The sequence below is a fragment of the Dipodomys spectabilis genome, unplaced genomic scaffold, assembly GCF_019054845.1.
Source record: "Dipodomys spectabilis isolate Male_0828 unplaced genomic scaffold, ASM1905484v1 ptg000197l, whole genome shotgun sequence".
Lineage (NCBI taxonomy): Eukaryota > Metazoa > Chordata > Mammalia > Rodentia > Heteromyidae > Dipodomys > Dipodomys spectabilis.
This window is the reverse complement of record NW_024870874.1, coordinates 18,421,241-18,440,600: the sequence shown is the minus strand read 5'-3', so window position 1 is coordinate 18,440,600 and position 19,360 is coordinate 18,421,241. Positions and strand designations below refer to the sequence as shown.

At 44.8% G+C, this 19,360-nt stretch overlaps 1 protein-coding gene across 6 annotated transcripts in view; it reads left to right on the top strand.

Annotated features, from left to right (window-relative positions):
- The window catches only part of Plxna4 (plexin A4), a 353,917-nt gene that overhangs the window by 52,066 nt on the left and 282,491 nt on the right, over positions 1-19,360 (top strand). The window contains exon 3 of one of the 6 annotated variants that reach the window (XM_042695996.1): positions 2,191-2,219. The exons of the other annotated variants lie outside the window; for them this stretch is intronic. Coding sequence (XP_042551930.1) covers positions 2,191-2,219 — 29 coding nt within the window. The remainder of the gene's footprint in view (positions 1-2,190; positions 2,220-19,360) is intronic. 6 annotated transcript variants of the gene reach the window in all.

The window sequence follows — 19,360 nt, the reverse complement described above, 5'->3', positions numbered from 1 at the left end:
TGTGGCTGAGATCTAAGACATGACCATGTAGCTACACATTACGTACCAGAAGATTTCCAGACCTACATTCCAATTTCCCCTCTCTTAATAACTTCCTGTGTGAGTCTGAGCAGCTGACACAGCCCCTATGGATAGCAGTTTGTCTGTATGTGAAGAGTCCCATGGAACAATCATCTTCCTTCCTGGATCAGTTGATAGGATCTGAAAGATAATAAATAAATAGGAACTGCTGCTCAGGAAGGAAACAGTCAATGTAACTGAGATAGACATCTTATTAGGTGCTCCTAATCTGGACTCCACTGGCCTGGGAAGCACCCACCATTACCACTGGGTATTTGGGACCTTAGAGAAGATTCTCAGAGAGATCTTGACCTTGCCAGGTGAATAACTACTGGCAACACTGAGTGGAAATAGGCTAGGCTTCTGCCAGGAGATTAGGGAAGATGAACAACTCCTCAGAAGCAACTCTCCAGCCAGCAAACTTAAGATTCTTGTCCAAGACACTAAAGGAGATTGGCTTCTGATGAAGCTGTTGGAGAATGCAGAAGAGAGTAACAATGGAGGGATAATATAATAGGAGAGTCTGGTGATGAACAGGTTTCCAAACAACATCCATCTGCCTCCTCACCCATTTGTAGAAGCAGACATGGTGCTACGAGACTAGCTTTGTCTTTTTATTTTCCTGGTTCCAGGTTTCCCGAAAATAGAACCTTCATGGTGGGAAGTGCCGCTCTGTGAGGAGGTTCTGAGTTGATGATTACTCTCTGCTTTTAACCCCTCTCATTGTGGACAGTTATACCTGCCTTGTTGTCTTGACCAGACTTATTTTGGATTATTCAGATCAGGGCTATTCAAGGCATACAATTGAACATCAGCAGGGATTCAAATGATAGGCATTTGAAAAAGGGACCTAGAACCCTAGAAAATTATGGAGAAGAACGCCAGTCGAGCACTCAGTGGAATTGAGTACAGCTACTGGCCTGAGCTTAAGATAAATTATGCACTCAAGAGTATGTCGAATCCAGTCACTGCCTAGCCAATGGGCCAATTTTCACCCTGTTGAAAAATGATTTCAAAAGGCTTGATCTTTAATAATAAGGCCCTGGCTTGCCACCAATACAATCCAATTCAACTTAAAGCAATTCAATTACTAACCTAAATATTTATTAATTGCCTGTGTCTTCAGTTCCTTACCAGGCACTATCAAGAATTTATAGACAATAAAAAGCAGTCTCTGCTTTTGATGAACTCGTCAGTCAGCTGCAAAGAATAAGCATTTGTACAATGAGTAGCTAGAGAGAGTCAGGGCTGGGCTGTGTTTAAATTGCATGTAGAATTCAATCTATGGCTCAGAGCACTTACTGGTTCTTCTGTCTACAGTTTATGGCTCCTAAGAAATTAGAAGATTTAAAGTCCCATTGGTCCTTCCAGCAGTAGGTCTGAAAACCTGACCAATAAATGTTTTCCTAGGGAAGAAATAACCTATGGGCAAGGAGGGGAACAAAGTTGTGCCTGATAAAATTCAAAGTTTTTCTTGACATCCTTTCAATTTACCCATCTTTGTCTCTGCCTAAGCTGATCCCATAGCTGAGCATCCTATGTAAACTCCCTGGCTGTCCAGAAAATTTTAACAAAGTCTTGTTGTATAGCAAATGTCACTTTCTGTGATGTAAATGTGAACCATGGTGAACTCAAGCTACCCACTGATCTAACAGTATACCTAAACATTTAACGATCAGCTCTCCTAAGCTGCCAGCCACTGGAATCAACATACCTCTGTGGGTTCCCTCTCTACTGAGTGGGTCCCAGGCCTCGACAGTCTTGTCAGAGTGGTAGCTCCTTAAACAGTGCCAACTCTGGAACCCCCAGTCAGCATCCATTGGGAATAGGAAATCCAGACAGGAAAATTCAGCTCTACTTGGTGCCTGCTTTTCCAATATACCAATTCAGACTGAAACTGAATGTTGGGAGAGCGGGCGCATGTGTGTTTGGAGTCTGAGAGTTCGGAGAAATGTTTGCCTTTTGTTAGATCAAGAGATGAGGACTCCTCCGATTAAAGAGATGTCCCAGTCATCTTTCCTGTGAACCTGTTTTCATTTCCAAACCATTTTGCTGCAGGGTAGTAATCTTGTCATCCATAGGAACTCTAGTTCATCCCTAGACAAGGTTGAAAACATCGGTACTTAAGAGATGAAAATGGACCTGGTCTCACCTTCCAGGTATAACCATTTCCCAATGTCCTCCCGACCACCTATCCCCACTGAGAACATTGAAGGTTGAGGAATATGTCCATCAACTGGTTAATGGGGACAGACTCCAAGATTAACTGAGTCTTTCTTGGCCCATAAGAACATGGCCCGAGGGGGTGAAGACAAACTCAGCTTATTCATGTGATACGCTGCTGCATCCTGAGCTCCAGTGGGAGACTGGAAAACTAGCCTAAGGTCTCCAAGGGAGAATCAGCTCTAAATGTCAATCAGGCAGTGGAGCGGGTCCAGCAAAATCAATGCCGAATCTAGATGCCAAGAAAGGAAGGAGCAGGGAGCGAAGGATGAAACGAGGGCATTTGTTTGCAGTTCTCATATAATAAGTCAACAGATCACTGGGCAAAGAAGCCTAATGAAAATGCACATCATATATGTTGGAGAGTGAGGAGAGGAAGGGAGTGTGGGGAGGGGCGAAGTCCAAAGCAGACTTGCTGAGGACTTCATGGGTGTTTGTATCCACAATGGCCATGCTGCAAAGGCTCATGGTCCCTTTGCTGGCCCTGGGCTGGAATCCCAAACCCACTGCTTACTAATTGGGTGGCACTGGACTAGTTACTTCACCTTGCTTATCTCCCCTTTCCTTCTCTGTAAATGGAGTCATCATGAAGACAAGGAGAGTAGGGGTTTCGTGAGGCTGTGATGGGATAGCGGAGTCATCCATCTGGAAGGCTGATGCAGGATGTAGGGAAATAGCTATTGTTTAATAAACATATCACAGTTTCCAGTGCATAAAGTTAGTTTCCTTCCCCATCTGCTCTTAGTGTCCGTTTAAAGGCTAAGAGATGGAGAACTGAGAGGCCAATTTAATGTACTTTCTGAGAAACCAGGCTTAAATGTTAAAACTTTGTCAAACTTCCTTTGTGGGCCCCTCAGATGGGCTCCACAGGTTTTATCCTTTTCTCATTCTCCTTTTATTTTTTCTAGCAGAGAGACTTAGGATGGATGTTTGTTGGCCTGAGGTCTGGATTTTCTCACATGTGAAGTGATATGGTAACAGAGCCTAGCTTTCTGGGCTGTAGTGAGGTGGAAATGAGACACATTATGTGAATATTCGGTGTTGCTGTTATATCTCCTTTACTGACAGGAGTAAAGTGCAGTCTCTGGTCTGTACATGTTCCATAAAGTATCATATGTAACCATAATCAAGTGAGACTTGCTAGTGCTATTATGCCCTTCTTGACTCAGTCATAAGGCCACACAGGACCATCTTGATCTCTGTACTAAGGAGACCATGCCTCCAACTTTGCCTTCCTCTGTGTGAGCTGCTGTGTCGTTAACATGGTTCACAGCTGTGCTGGACCTACCAGGAAGATACACGTTCAGTTTGCAGACCAGAGCCAGCATCCCCTTTATCATGAATGACCTGTAGGTCCCTGTTCTCTATCTGTGGCCTTGATTCTATCAACATATCCCAAGGACTTAAAAGGTGGTGTTATACATATTAACAGTGGGAATTTCTGAGGGAAGATAGAGGAAGGGACTGATAGATTTGCAGAAAATTCCCAGGACAGTTTTTCAGGTGTCATGAGATATATTTGAACTTGTCTAGTCACCAAATCTGGCAATATTTGCAAAATCAAAACCTTTCCCCTCTCCCCCGCCCCCCTTTTTTAAACAATAATACAACCTGAGAAATTTTCAAAGCACTGTGTTTGAAAATACCACTATGTATCCAGACACATCATGTAGGCCTAACCATGCTTTGCTCAAATGTAATAATTCCTGGCTTATACCATGAAGCTATTTCTTACCACCATCCCCTGTGGTAGTATGCAGCAGTGTTCTGTGGGACATATCCTTTATGTATCATCCCAAAAGTTCCAACCAGGGCTGAGTAAATGCATATCAAAGCATGGATGCCGACTCAGCTGCTGTGAGCAGAAGGTTTGGAAGACCTGAGAGAGAACATTTAGATGATGCGGGATGTGAATTATGGCAGCCAAAATTCATCAACTTTAGAAATTACATGGAAGGAGCCAGTGGAAGGTCGGGGATATTAAACTACGTGTGTGAGGGCACATGTGGTGAAGTGGTTTGATTGGCTAGAGCAGGATGCTAATGAGAACTCAAGCTTTAGAAGACGGTCCATTTAATAGCCCCCAGTGTGCTGGGTTTCAGCAGGTGGAATGAGGAAGAGCTATTGTTCAGTTCTTCTGGTCTTCCAGAAAAATAATTTAGCATGCATACTTTACTGAGAGTGATCAGCAGAGTTACTGGCACGTGAGGAAGATGGAGAATGTGCTTCATTGTAGTTTCCAGCTCATTGAGAGTCACACCTTAATGCAACTTCCAAATCTGGGACCCCACAGCCCACCTACCCCAGCCAACAAAGACCTCAACACAGATTAAGACCTGCATGCACCAGGCTGCTTGGGATTTCTGTTTTGTTTTGTTTGATTTGGTTTGGTTGTGTGCTAGTACTGGACCTTGAAACTCAGGGTCTTTCTACTCTCACTTGACTTTTTGTGCTCCAGGCTGGTGCTCTAGTATTTGAGCCGTAGCCCCATTTCTGGCTTTTTGCTGGTGATAAGAAGCATACAGATTTGTCTTCCCCTGCTGGCTTTGAACCTGGGTTCTCAGATTTCAGCCTCCTGAGTAGCAAGGATTACAAGTGTGAGCCACCAGCACCAGCTTGCCCTAAGATTTCTGGAATTTAGGTCCTTTTGCACACTCACTGCAATGTGGTCCGTGTTCAGGATGCATCAAGCACAGAATGTGGATCTCTTTTAAGAAAGCGTTAACGCCTGATGACATGGGAGCAGAAGGGCCCAGCTGAGAGTGTGAGAAGGAGAAGGTTCAGTTTCATTCCTGAATTGAAGGAGAAGATTAAGTGTGGAGGGGAGTTTTAACATAAAGGACTTTCAGATTTGGGAAAAGAATGTTTAGGAAGGTTGAAGTTTAGCAAGATCCTTCTTTGAGGTTCACATAAATGGTTTTGATCTGGCTCAGCTGGTCTACAGGGTATTAGCAAGGGCAAGGGGAATCAGGGGGGAGGTGTACAGCCTCACTGGTGCCTATTTTAGGTTGGATCCAGGGAAGTCCACGGACCTCTTCTGCTGTCGTAGATGGGATCCATCTATTGTGGTGTTTCTTGGAATGGAAGCACACATTTAAAAAAACACGAAGCTTTGCCAGAAACATTTTAATTCGAGAGAAGTACCGATTTAGAAAATGCAAGGGAACCCTGGAGATGCCACATGTTGGTCTTTGGAAATTTCTTCTGCTTCATCCTTTAGTGACAATATTTTCCCTTCCCTTTCATAGAGAAAGGATGCAGACACAAGGTTAATTAAGAGGGACATATCTAAAGGAAGGCTGAGTCCAGAGCCGCCCAGGAACACGGTCATGACCACCACCAGCAGCGCCAGAGGTGTCGGCTGAGCCTCATAGAGGGAAGCAGATGGCAGGCTGCCTCCCAGCAGCTGGAAATCTAGACACATCTGAGAGGAGAGGGCACAGGGATCACGGTCACAAACACTGCCAGTTTCTCTTATGTTCTGAGGGAAGGGAGGAGGTACAAAGCAATGATAAAGTTGGGTCCTGAAAAGAAAATGGCCCAGTTGATTAGGGCTTCTGGCAGTAAGCCAACCTTTCTGGAGCTTTGGGACTTGGGCAAACTGACTGAGAGCAACTTGGAGGACAGTAAGGGTCCCCCAAACAGAATGGGGTGTAAAGAAAGCCTACTGATTCGATCGTCTTTTCTGTAGCTAACTCAGCCACAAAGGAAGAAAAGACACAGCGTATTAGGAAGGAACGGCTTCCTCTTTGGGAAGAATTTCTTGTTTCTCCATTGACTTTGTGGGAGCTAGGTCCTCAGAATATACCAGAAGTGTGACATGCCGCATGGATGCCTGTCATGTGATGGCAGGCCCCAGATGATTGCTGTCCTTCAAATAAAGTCAGAGGTGGCCTTCAGAGGTGAGCTGCATAACACAAGGTCCAGTTAGAAGATTTGACATCTGTGTCAACCACCATCCGTGCTGGTCACAGACGGGGTTTAAGTGTTTAGGACCTACTAGGCCCACAGCCTGTAAGTTGAAGTCTGTCCTCTCAAGGTAAGGCAATTGGGGGATTCCATGAGCAAACCACCTGAGAAACTCAGAGGGCGGAACATTGCGCACAGTGCAACTTGTCTCCACGGATAATGGTAATTTTCATACTGTGTGGTGAGCTGGAGAGACCTGGGATTGCTTTTGTCTAGGTCATTGTTCCCAGTCTGTGCTCAGTAGTGGACCTGGGACACAGGACACACCTTCTAAGTACTCACGGAATGCAATGGTGATGGAATGACAGCATTTGGGAAAACAAAAGCCAGCATCTAAAAGAAATAAAAAGAAAAAGAATGGGAAGAATCCTGTGGAGCAGCAGCAGATGGGAATCCAGAAAGAAGACGTAGGTGGTGGGGAAAGTTGCCCATTCAAGAAAAGTAAGGATCTTGAGGCATTCCTAGGAAAAAAAGGAGTAGGAAGGCCATCTGGTAGAATCTGTGGGCGTGGCCTGGGGGCTGCTCCACTCCCATCTTTCCAGGCATTCTCCCCTCTTTTCTATGTCTCTGTGTGTAGACAATGTCATCCGTAGCTGAAGGTTAAGTCTAGCTGTCCTCTGGGATCTCAGTGGCTCTGGGTTCTAAAATCCAGGATGGTGACCTTAAGCATGTTTTTTGGTCCTTGAATGTTCCTGGCTGGGAACTTTTTCTCTGTCCCTTCAGACCTGGATTGTTCTCTTTTGTCTCTGAACCACCTGGAGCCAAGCATGATGATCACAGAGGTGCTATGGTTCCTCCTGGAGAAGAAGAGCAGATGCTCCCCCCCCCCTCCACCTCAGCACATCTGGGGCCTCCTCTCCCTTCTGACCCTGAGTGACTAATGACTGCAGCCAAGAATGTCACTCTATGCAATTTTCACCAAGAGTGTTGGTGACATGCCATTTCGTGATACGGATGGCACTTCTTACCCTGAAGGCCTTTCCAAAATGAAGCCCAGACAGACCTCTGGCCTCATTTAGCTTGAGCCTACCTTCAGGATCACCCTTTTCTGATATTCAACCTTTGCTGGCTTTGAGTAAATCATTCTTTGAGAGACCTTCCTTTCTCTGACTGGCAGCCAAGCAATAGGATTATTATTTGACCGAATAGGTTTTAAAAATGTGGTTAAGTCAGGATTTTTATATAAATATAATATGAAGTATGAAAGAGACACAAAATAAATATCAAAAGCGGAGCTTAAAAAAAAAAGAATCCCATTCATGACTACACCCAAAAAAGCTGAGCTGAGCTTAGCGGCAGGAACACAAGGAAACTCTGCCTTCTGTAACCTTGACATCCGTGGGTCATGAACCTTGCGCTTCCAAGCAAAATGTGCTCTTCACATGGACATATAACTGTAAGAGAACTGTGTTGTTATTCCTGATTCAATTCAATGAGAATTTCTAGAAGACACCGTATAGTCCAGGCACAGAAGAACCAGAAGTCATGACCTGACAAACTCCCCCCTGGCTTATAATCAATCTTATGAAGCAATGAAAAATAGAAGCAAGTAGCTTGTCCAGAATTTCATTGCAAAGGCAAGCTTATGGATCTTCTTTAGAATTTGTATTTTCTTTCCATTCAGGTGAGTTGCATTCTTTTGGTGGCAGATAGTAGTAGGAGCTGGGGGGCAGAGGGATCTAGAACTTGACAGTTAGACTTAGGTTCTAGCTTCGTACCTGATGAACATGGAAACTTAAGAAATATCTTGTGGACTACTACTATAAGGAACCCCAGGCTCCACGGTTCTCATGCTAGGACTGAGGAATCTGGTTCTTAAATACTCCCAAGACATGACATTTTTTATATATGCATAGAAATAATAATAGAATTCCTACCCTACCTACCTGCCATAGGTGTTTCCAATCAAATGTAAAAATAGCTGCCAGAATATTTGGGAAAACTCAAGGTTCAAAGGTCTTGACTGCTTCTAGAAGCAAGTATTGTCTTGTGTGCCAAACCTGTCCACCAATCCTTCTTGTCTCTACCTGTGTGAAACCTGGTAGATCCTAGCAAGGTTGCTGCAGAGATAGATTCAATTCTTTTTTAAAAAATCTCATAGCAGTAGATAGGCCCTGACCCTTGTATAGTTAGCTCTTTCCACAAATAAGTGCTCAATAATCACCCTTCATGGTGAAATATCTGATTTATTCTATGGTAGTCCATTGGAGGGCCTTTGCAACAGGAAACAGTGTGAAACATTTGCTGGCAGCTTTAGGGGAAGAGAGGAAAGAGCAGGAAGAATTACGACCACACACCCTTGGAATTGTTATCATATTAAACCTGTGTTCCACGAGTGTACAGATTTTCTGATGCAGTTCGATATCTTGCCTCTGGACAATGAAATTGCTATCCTCTGCCACCGAATAAATTACCTGTCAGGCTCTTTTAAGCAGTTGTAGGATGGCGGGTATGGAGACAGCAGCACACGCTGCAGTAGGCAGGCAGGCCTGGGTGTGGGGAGAGAGTGCTGTCCAGAGTTGGTTCTGTGTTTCACACTCTTACTTGTGTGTCTGCTGCAATCTGATGGCTGTAGGCAAGAAGCAGGCACCTCAAAGGAAGAAGCACGACCTCCCAGCGTTAGCTTGGACAGCCTACATTGCACAGGGCAGCGGGGAAAGTAAACCCAGGCTGCCTTTTGAAACATGAGTTCCTTGGTATTTTTCTACAGGTTGAAAGCTCACATTTTTTTTTTAAGTTGACTCAATTGAGAGGAAATGGGAGGAGCTAACTGACTCTACTATGAAGATAAATTTACTTTCTGCGATGACATGAAAAGAACATACATAGATCTACACACTGATACACACATACATTTGCTTACATGGACACACAACTAGTTACCACTAGCTTACACAAAACACCTACCCTAATCCCAGAAGGTACCAGAAGGCACCATACTGATAGTTTGGCTTTAGGATGCTTTCTGGGGTCAGGAACCAGATGCTTTTTGCCCTGGCAATGCCCCAGGCAATAAGGTCTAGAGGATCTTGGGTAAATGTGGAACTTTGGAGAAGCATTCTCTAGGAGAATCCAAGAAATAGAGAGGAAAAGAGAATTAGAGCTGTGGATTTTGATTAAGTCATTTATTGCATGAACATCTGAGTTCAAGGCTTTCCCTTTACCAGTGCTTTGCAAACATTTAGCTCTGGATGCTGTTTAAGTAGCAGAAACTGTCCCTACTTTTTTTCCAAACATCCCTAGCAAATATATCATGTGAGATGAACAGGAAGGGTAGCTGCGCATTGAGCTCCATATGTGTATGCATGTGTGTAGGTATAATGCACATATGTATGCGTGCATGTGTGTATGTGTATTTTTATATGCATAGTTGCACATAATTTGTATGTGTGTATTTACATAATATGTATAGTTGATCACTCAATCCTGTTATTCTAAAGTGTAGTGGTTACACACTCTAGAGACCAGTTTGTAGAGGAATTCAGGATCTTCAGATGCTCCTAAAGAGGACTTATTTGGCAAGTGTGGGCTACTGGGGTTTTGAAATAGGCCTGCTATGTCTGTGGAGCAGGCATCTTAAAGCCTTGGCACCTGCTAGGTACACTTTGACTGTTAGGAGAGCTGGATCTGGATGAGACTGTTTTCTGCCTCACAAATCCCCCCATGTCAGAGATAAAAGGAAAACTGAAGATCATGAATGATACCAGCACTACTGAATGAACCAGGGACTATTAACATTCTTGCCAATCGTAATAGTTATGCATGGCAATAATTGCAGGCTAATACTTGCTGACAGGGAGAGAGTTGAAGGGGGACATAACATTTCATCTCAATGCTGATTGAAGAATTATTATGCTTATGCATTTTGTACATGGGAATCTATGAAACTCTCTCAGTAGCTTACAGTCTAGCAGTGGTCTGTTTATTTGAGACAGATCTTTTTGTTTGTGATATCTGGACATTCTTAAGGAATCATTTTTGTAACTGGGCATGGTGGCTCATGTCCATAGTCTCCCTTGGGAGGTAGAAATTAGGAGCCATGGCTGGACTCCCTCTTGGAGGGCTTGTGGGTCAGGACCAGCTCCCTTCCAGGACAAGAACTCCATCCTCCATGAGCTCAACAGTACACTGAATGCATCTACGGCCCCCTCCTTTGGCCTTCCTTAGTTTTTCTCCATGGAATCTTTGGGCATGCTCTTGATTCTGGTCAAGTCCACCCTTGGACTCCTCCCAACTTCTCGTTGGCTCCTTCTTTTGGTAGAAGTGGTGCTCCTCCTTAGTGTGAGATAACAATGTCTTGTCAGGCCGTCCTCCTGCCCGCTGGACATCTGCACAAGGCCTTGGCAGCGGCTCTGTGGATGCATGTGCCCAGGTCCCTGTGGTCACCTCCTCTAGAATTCTCTGGATTTTCAGGTTGTGTGCAGTCGACAGTGTGGCAAACCTAAGAGCGACATGTGTGAGGAATGTCCCATTGAGAATAGGAAATATGAAAGAGAGCAGCAGAGGCTGTACAGGCTAAGGTTCTCTGGATGCAGTGGTAGATAAATACCTAGTTCTCTTCTCCTCGGATATAGCTCTTCTTTTGCCTGTAACACTGAGTTTCACACAATCCCATGCATAGCTTCCTCCCCAATTCTCACACATACACCCACACATTGATGTTACTGCAGCTTCATTTGGGAGAGTGTGTGCATTTATACACACACACACACACACACACACACACACGTGCACGCATGTGCGCACACACACGCACGCACGCGCACGCACACACACACACACACACACACACACACACACTGCAGTCTCATCCCTCACTGCTAGATTTCTGCCTCTCAGACTTGCAGTCCCTTTCATGGATGAAGCTCAGGATCATCAGGAGGAAAGGAGCTGGCAAAGGATCTGGACTTTTCAGGATCCTTCCTCTGCTCTAAGTCTTGACCAATACACACTGAGGGGTTCTCTCTGAAGAGCAGGAGAGATGCTATTGGTTAATTACCTGAATGGGATTCTCTTCTCCACGCAGCCAGCTACTAGCTATTTTCATCTAAGTATGGAGGGTATAAAAACAGCCAAACATTCATGGATGCTCTCCAGGCGTGATTTTTCTCATCCACGTGTGAGTTCCAAGGCCAAGGTGGGCCTCCTCTTTATACAAGTCAAGTTCGTTGGAGATGAAGCCTCTGAAGGACATTGTAGCCCAAGTCCCACTCCTGCAGGGATGACCTCCAAGCTGGTCAACGGTCTAAGTGTGCTCCAGCCCCAAATTCCCTTTATCAGTTAGAGCATGGTGGCCATGAAACCTTCAGAACTGTGTCACAGCTTGAGAGGGGAGGTGGAAATTATAATAGGTCATTCCTACCTAGCTTGTAACAAACAAGCATCTTTGAACCCTCCTTTCCACCTCTTCCACTCACTGACCTTATTACTGTTTCTCTCTTACACTGATTTTAGGTGTTTCTTATCTCTTGGCTCACCAACCATGAGCTGATTTTCAGGGCTCTATTTCTGCATATGGCAACACAAAAGTGGAGTTTGTATGGGACCCTCCTCTGGGAGCAACACCTGTAATAAAGGAGTAAGTGGGAGGAGGGAATTCCCAACTCTGTCCCCATTGCTTCTAATCATTGGGGAAAGCCTTTCCCTGTGTTCTACCGCCCTGGCTCCAGGATGGCTAGGCACAGTAATTATCCTGGACAGCTGCACGTTGTTCATTGCCATGGCCTTACCTCACCAGGTCCCTGTTTTTCACTCAAGCTGCTTAAAATATAAACCAGAACCCTTGTTCCCATACTCAGGCCCCCTTCAGAGCAGGACGGAGTGCAATGTGTCATATGTCATCTGATTTGCAGCGTGTTGGGGTGATTGCCAGATGGGCACAGGAGGAAGAGGGGGGGGTAGTTCTGAGCATGTGGAGAGAAGGGAGTTTGGTTTACTGGAGACAGAATCTCCAGGCTGACACCTGACCCAGCAGGTGACTTTGACAAGTTACTTGACTCCAAGCCCCATCTGTGGGGTGGAGAGAAAGTTGTAAGTCACCGGTCGCTTCCTGGGAACTTGAGCCTATAGAGAGTCCCTTTGTCAAAAAGCCTTTGTGGCAGCAGTGGCTGCAGAGTGTGTTGGTGAAATTGCTCTCCTCAACCCAAAGACTCACTGAAAAATGGTGGGAAGCGACCAGCATCTACTTCTTGTTGGGTACTTACCCTCATGGAAGTTGACCTTGGACTTGGGCTTAAAGCTTTATGAGAGAGAGGGGACAGAAAAACAGAGGAGAAAGCACCCCAAAGTTTATGTAGGGGAAGGGAGGTAGGATTAGCAGGTGTGCCAGGAAGTCACACCCACACAAAGCTGGTAGAACATCACACATCCCGTGGGTGGCCAGGTGTCACCAGTATAAAGCCAAATGTCCCCAGACAGTAACTCCCATATTAATGTCAGGCTACACTGCTCACTTCTTTTTATTCTCTACCTTTTCAGTACTCTTCCTTTTTCTTCCACAACAGAAACTTTCTCCCATAAACTCAGCCTTCTCTTGGACATTGTTTTCTCTTTGTAGGATACTGGTGTAGTCAAAAGGTGATGTGGTCTTCCAGGTGGCTCAGGAGCTCTGTCTCTCCTGCCTCAGAGAGGAACCAGGCCAGGTAAAGGCCATCCCTGGGTCTGGCTGAAGGCCCCATCCACAGTGCTGATTGGAACAGGCTGCAGTTTGAGCAACTGTAATAAGGAGAGGTTGTCATGGAAACAGGCTCTTGATGTTGTCCAGATTTCAGAATCTCTCCCTTCTTCCCTCCTTGGTTATTTTCCTTCCTTCCTTGTTTCTTTTCCCCTGGGGCTATGGGTACACATGCAGCAGGAGTTTGTAGACCAGCAGCCCAAGTGTCAGGTCTGCAGATTTTGTACCATCTCCATGCCACAGCTAGCCATCTAAACGAGGGCCTTGTCCCATGTTCAGCTAAGACCTGGGCTTCTCAAGTACTGTCTCCTCCCGAGTGATACCTCAAGAGTTGAGCAGCTGTAAGGTGATTTTGAGCCTCTGGGTTTGGGGTCCTCATTATGGGTAAAATAATGAACACAAGGACTTTGCTGTCATGGCTAAAGTGATGTCATCACTCACACCTACACTCAGTCAACTAGTCAGTCCCGTAGGTTCTGTAGCTGAGGGAAGTTGCAGCAAATCAGAGTTTGCCATTTAGCATAGCACCAGTTGTGGGCTGTGGGCCTCAGTCTCCCTAAAAGCAGCAAAACAGGGCTCAGATCCTTTGAGCTGACTACATTCATCGCTAGGATGCTGCAGGGCTAAAACAGAGACAACAGATGGCAAGCTCTTGGGGAAGGAGCAAGTATTATATAAAGGAAAGAAATAATTGTTGTTGAGAATCTACTGTGAGACGCAGTTAGAACAGCGTGACTTAAGGAGAGCCCCAAACGGATTTTTATCTTAGGAAATTCTTAGCTGCAAGTTTGAACCTTTCGAAACGTCTGGAATAAAAACCGCAGGGTGTCTTCAAGTGTTCACCCACCTCCCGCTCTCTTCCGTGCCTCTCACTGAGGGCAGTTTGCACAGGCCTGGCAAGAGATGCCAGCCAAGTTGGTTAGCATGGCTGGATCCCAGGGACAGCAATGACATGAAACAGTGGCCTGAAAGACATAGACATGGGGGGTGGGGGCAACTGTGGGCAAAAGAGACCAGTGAAAGAGGATGCTGCAGGTCCTAGATTTGATGCCAAAGCCGATGCTGATAGAGAATGGGGAATGGTATAGAAAAGCCATACTGTCAGGAGTTGAGGTCGTAGAAGAACAGAAAGAATGGAGAAAATACCTCTAAACACATCCTCGGAGTCAGGTTATGCTATGTGGTAATAGGTAGGCAGGCCAGGCCGCCTAAGGGCCCAATTGGGACCCTTATATAGTAATGGCACATAATAGATGCTAAGCAGACTTTCATGGATTGGTGGACAATCTAGGAACCTGGGGTACCAATATTTCCCTCTGTGTCTTTGTAACCTAGGATTTATCATGTTGAGTGTTTTGTTTTAATTTTTCTCCTCTTCCTACTCATCTGAGTCAAATGGGTATATATAGAGGTTCCCAGTATAGTAGTTCTTTCTAGAATTCAAAAAGATGCCAGAAGAGGTATGAGGAAGCCAAGAGCTTGGCCTGAGTCCTCGGATCTCAGAGCTTAGGAGGTCTGAGGTTATCCCAGGTAGAGTCTTCTGTGTGGGGGTTTCTCCTGGTGAGTACATTGCTCTAAGTCAGAAAACATGTTAAAAGAAGAGACGGTATGCAGCCGAGTCTCTGTTCTGAGAACAGAGGAAGCTTCAGATACAAGCCAGTCACTCTCCTCTTTCAGTGGTGTTTATGCTGTCTCCAAAGGGAAATGAGCTCTGCACATAACACTCCGGAAAACATCCTATTTTAGTGCAGTTCTGCCTGTGGTCACATGCTTTCTCTTTTGGTTATGTTTTATTTGTTGTTCTTTTACCTCCAGCTGCCTGAGTGCAGCAGTAACTAGCAGGGAAGGCTCCGAAGCCGATGCTAGGTGTTTAGAATGGAAGGCTGCATGCGCCTCGTCCACTTGGGGGGACTCCAAAGGCGTACGTTTAGTACTACTTTTGTTGCTGTGACAAAGAGGTGACATCAAACCCGTTGCTGGAATAACAGGCAATATCACATAGTTGTCAAAAAGCATGGGAAAGCAGGGATGGCTTCACAGTTAAAACAATTGATTTCTTCTATTTTTTTTTTAAACTGTACTCCAGTAAGAGAATGTTCATGGAATTTTAGAAGGAAAATGTAGATCTGAAGTTTTCCAGCCTAGTCAAGTGCTTTATGTCAGGATTTCATAGATAGTCAGATAACCACACACACTTCTGCTTGCTGTACTTGTGGCCTGTTTGGTATGGATTTTATTAGAACTAGAATAACATTTTTTGGGTCAGTTATGGGGCTTGAACTCAGGGTCTGGGTGATTTCCCTGAGCTTTTTTACTCCAAGCTAGTGCTCTACCACTTTGAACCAACACACACACAGACACACACACACACACACACACACACACACACACACACACACACACACACACACACACACACATAGAGTTTTCCAGTGGTTATCTGGAGGTAAGAGTCTCATAGACTTTCCTGCTGGGGCTGGCTTCAAACCATGAGACTCAGATCTCAGCCTCCTGAGTAACTAGGAGTAGCTCCCAGCACCTGGCTCAGATTTTAACATATAAAAACAACTCTGTTTCTTTGGGCCTGGCTTACTTCACTTAATATATTTTTTTTCCCAGTCTTTCCATTTCCTAACAAATGGGGCAATGTCATTCTTTCTGATGGAGGCATAGAAACATAGGTCTCATGGTTTTCCTTATTTTCAATAACTAGTATATGTCTGAGACAAGCAGCAACGGTCAGATAAGTTGATGTTAGGTGAAATGAACCCCAAGATAAGGACTCAAATGGTTTTTCTTTCTTGCTATTGTTTCTAATGTATTTATAAGATGATTTCTTTGTTGCTTGGTATGTCCCTGCCCCACAGTATAACCCCTGTTTTCATTGTATTTGATGTTGGTATAATTTGGGGAGGGGAAGGGAAAAACAAAGTGTTTAAATAGGGATACAGGTGGACCCATTGCAACAATGAGATGTACAAGTCGTTATGTCGAAAAATGAACTTTACAACTTTGGCACAGGGGTGGGGGGATGAGGGAGTGGATGGGAAGGGATGGGAAGGGGAAACAAAGGAGGAGGCAACAATGCTTGATAAGAAATGCACTCATTACCTTGCCTATGTAATTGTATGGTATTTTCACAATAAAAAAAACAACTCTGATATATAAAGTAATACAATGATAAACATTTACAATAGTGTATGGTGATAACCAATATAAGAGACATGGTAACTATTGTAATTCTTTACAGATATTCCATAGGAGAAAACAGCTACCGAAAGTGACTCAAAAGATACAAGGTCAAGATTAAGTGATGCTGTTTAAGCCCTCTAATGTTGAAAAGAAAAACCATTTACTCATCTAATGGATGAACCTACTTCAGAAGGCTCTTGTGAAAATTAAAAGAGAATAATGGTTAAAAACACTATCCAAAAAGGAACTACTGCTAACAATGTTCTCGTCTTCCGAGAAGTTCTTCAGCCTCCTTCTTAGTTATTGCCTCAGTTTCCATATCTGTTCAGTAGTTTTCCCCCAGCCCCCATCAGCAGACAGATCCCCTCCCCCCTTCCTCCCCTCCCTTCATGTTAGTGAAGAAAGAATAAGTGTAAAAAGCTTCAATTCCTTGAAACCAAGGAGTGGGATAAATACCCTATATTGATTATGATGATTATATTTGGGACTAGAAAAATAGGATTGCCTGGTTGCCAATAGCAACCAGATGGAAATGCAGGAGTAGGAAGTTGTGTAGAGAGGTTCCCTGGGAACAGAAACATGGTTCTTTTCTTCTTTTGCTCAAATCTTCATTCCTGCTGCCTGGCTCTGACATTCTTGTTCTTGGGAGACATGGTCACTGCGAATGGGATTTGAAGGGTGCTGCAGAGAGGACTAGCTAGGGGGCTTCTTAGGAACACCATGAGCAGCAAGCGGGGCTTCTTTCACTGGTCACGTGGACTCCGCAATTCGAAATGGGGTATCCAGGTGGAGTGAGGGGAGCAGGCTATAATTGGATGCAACAAGAGAGCAAACTACCCTTGTGGAGAAATGCATAATCTCTAAATGAGGGCCAGGAGGCATCTGGGAGTAGGTGGAGAAAAGCCCACCACAAAGGACTGGGCAGTATAGCGAGGCTCTGGATTAACTAAAGGCAGATCCTCCCAAGAAGAAATGGAGGTCAAATGTAGGTGTGATTATGAGAACGATTCCATCCTGTCACTCTCTCTGATGCCAAACAAAACCTCAGCCATGTCTCTGAATTCTAGAGTCTTTACCCTAGAGGTCTCAGGCACTGGGCTAGAGTCTGTACTGAACACACATTATTTCATGTGTCCTCATTTAACTCTTGTTCTTATTTATGTGGTCACATGGCCAGGGAGTAGCAAAGCCAGCCCAGAACTCTTGAATGCCTACACTGAAAGATTATTACTCTGTGCCATGATACTGAGCCTTTCCCAAGCAGGTCAAGGTCCTGATGAATAATCGATCACCAAGGTGGTAGCCAAAGGACTAGCTGTGAGTATTAGTCCCCTGGACTTCCTTGTGGTCAGAGGTCTTGGTTTGAATCTTTTTGTGACTCTCCTGGATTGTTAGCAGAAGGTATCTGGGTTTCGGGTCAGGTCTTCTCTGTCTGTCTTTTTCACAGTACTGGAGTTGATGAGTGTTCTTTGGGACACAAGAAGGTTCCTGAGAAAAGTCCTGCATGGAGCTGCAGAGGCATAAATGATTGCCTGCTGACATTAACTACTGGGGAGTGACTGAAAGTTTCTATGTCAGCTTTCTGAGGATGTGGGGAGGGCCCCCTCACTCTCTCACACTTAGGAGGTCAGAAATAAGTATGGTGGGGGTTACGGACTCTAGCCAGCTACCCTCCTAGTCTGCTGAAATCAAGGTACTCTGGTCCCAGTGGACTCCTGACAGATGGACAGAATTTGCTTCTGGGACATGCAGAAGCACACAGCGTTTATTACAGCACTCTAATTATGACTGTCCAGCATCGGTTAGTTATTCCGATGAAAGCAGTGCTAGCAAATGTGTATTAGGCATTTGTTCTGTGCCAGGCCCTGCAGTCAGCCCTCCACATGTATAATCTCATCTAAATGTCCCATGACTCAATGCAATTATCATCGTGTTCTATTATCTCCACTTTACAGATGGAGAAACTGAATCCCAGAAATGATTGGCTGTTTACATCCAGGGCAGGTACTGATCTTGGGCCCGGTTTAGCCAATTCCAGTCTCTGTTCTCAGAATCATGAATCATTTTTAAAGTCCCACTTCATTTCTGGGTTCAAGGCCTGCAATGAGGGCTCTTCTGTCCTCCCAGTGGTTAACCAACCTGCTTCTGTCCCAGTTTAGAGTTTCTTTTACAGGGATTCTTTACAGACTCTAGACCTTACATTCTCTATTGCTGTGTTAATTTTTCTAACCTCACTGCCACCAACCCTTCTGTTCAGAAGGTCACACCTTCCCACTTCTACACTTCCTGTACAGGTTTTTAACCCTTGTCTGACATACTTAGCCCAGGGTGATCTAAACCTAGCTTGACTCAGAACTGTTTACACTCAGCCACTCAGCATCCTTGTATTCACCGAGCACAACTTTTTATGTTCTTATAGGTTCCATGTCTGAGGTCCTCGCTGCCTGCCATTCCTCCTCTTTTCTTCTCTCTCCCTGGACTCAGTGTACTTGGCCCAAATCTCATGTCAGGCTTCGCCCACTTACTCCCAGTGTTGTTTCTAGGTTTCCTCATCTGAGCAATAACTCTCTCAACTTGCTTAGGAGTGGATAAAAATTATGCTAATAACCATTTCCATCTTGCACATGCGCTTATTTATTCAACATTGACGAAGCCTCTCCTATGGGTCTCTGTCCTCAAGGTACTAACAACTTTATGAGAACTTGATTAGTATCAGTAGGTGCCTGATATCCAAAGCTCCGTTTTCACCTGATGCCCTAGTGGTCTTCATCCCATTCCATGTTTGGGATAAATAAAGATTTCTGCTCCTCTGTGTTGCTAAAAGAACAAGAGAGGGAGACAGCAGGGAGTTGGATTGTGCTGTATACAAAGCCAAGATGTTGGTTCTTTGTTACCTCCTGTACCGGAGAGAACTTCTACCTAGACAGGGGCAAGTTGGAACACAAGACCTCTTCTGTGTTTGTCTGGACAGAGGCCACTTGCCCAACCAGGAAAGTCTTTTTCCATTTCTGCTCCTGAGGTAGAAATGTCTCCAGCAGACCTTATATTCATGCCCACTCATAACCTAGCAGGGACTGACCAGCAAGACTCTTCCCGAAGGTCATGCTGAGCACACAGAGTCAGAGAATGAGTGTGATGCCATCAGACATACTCCATCTTCTAGCAACCTGCTGGCAACATCCTAGATAAACCCTCACCCTCAGGCTAGATCTTGTCAGACACCTGTTTATACACAGCTCACCA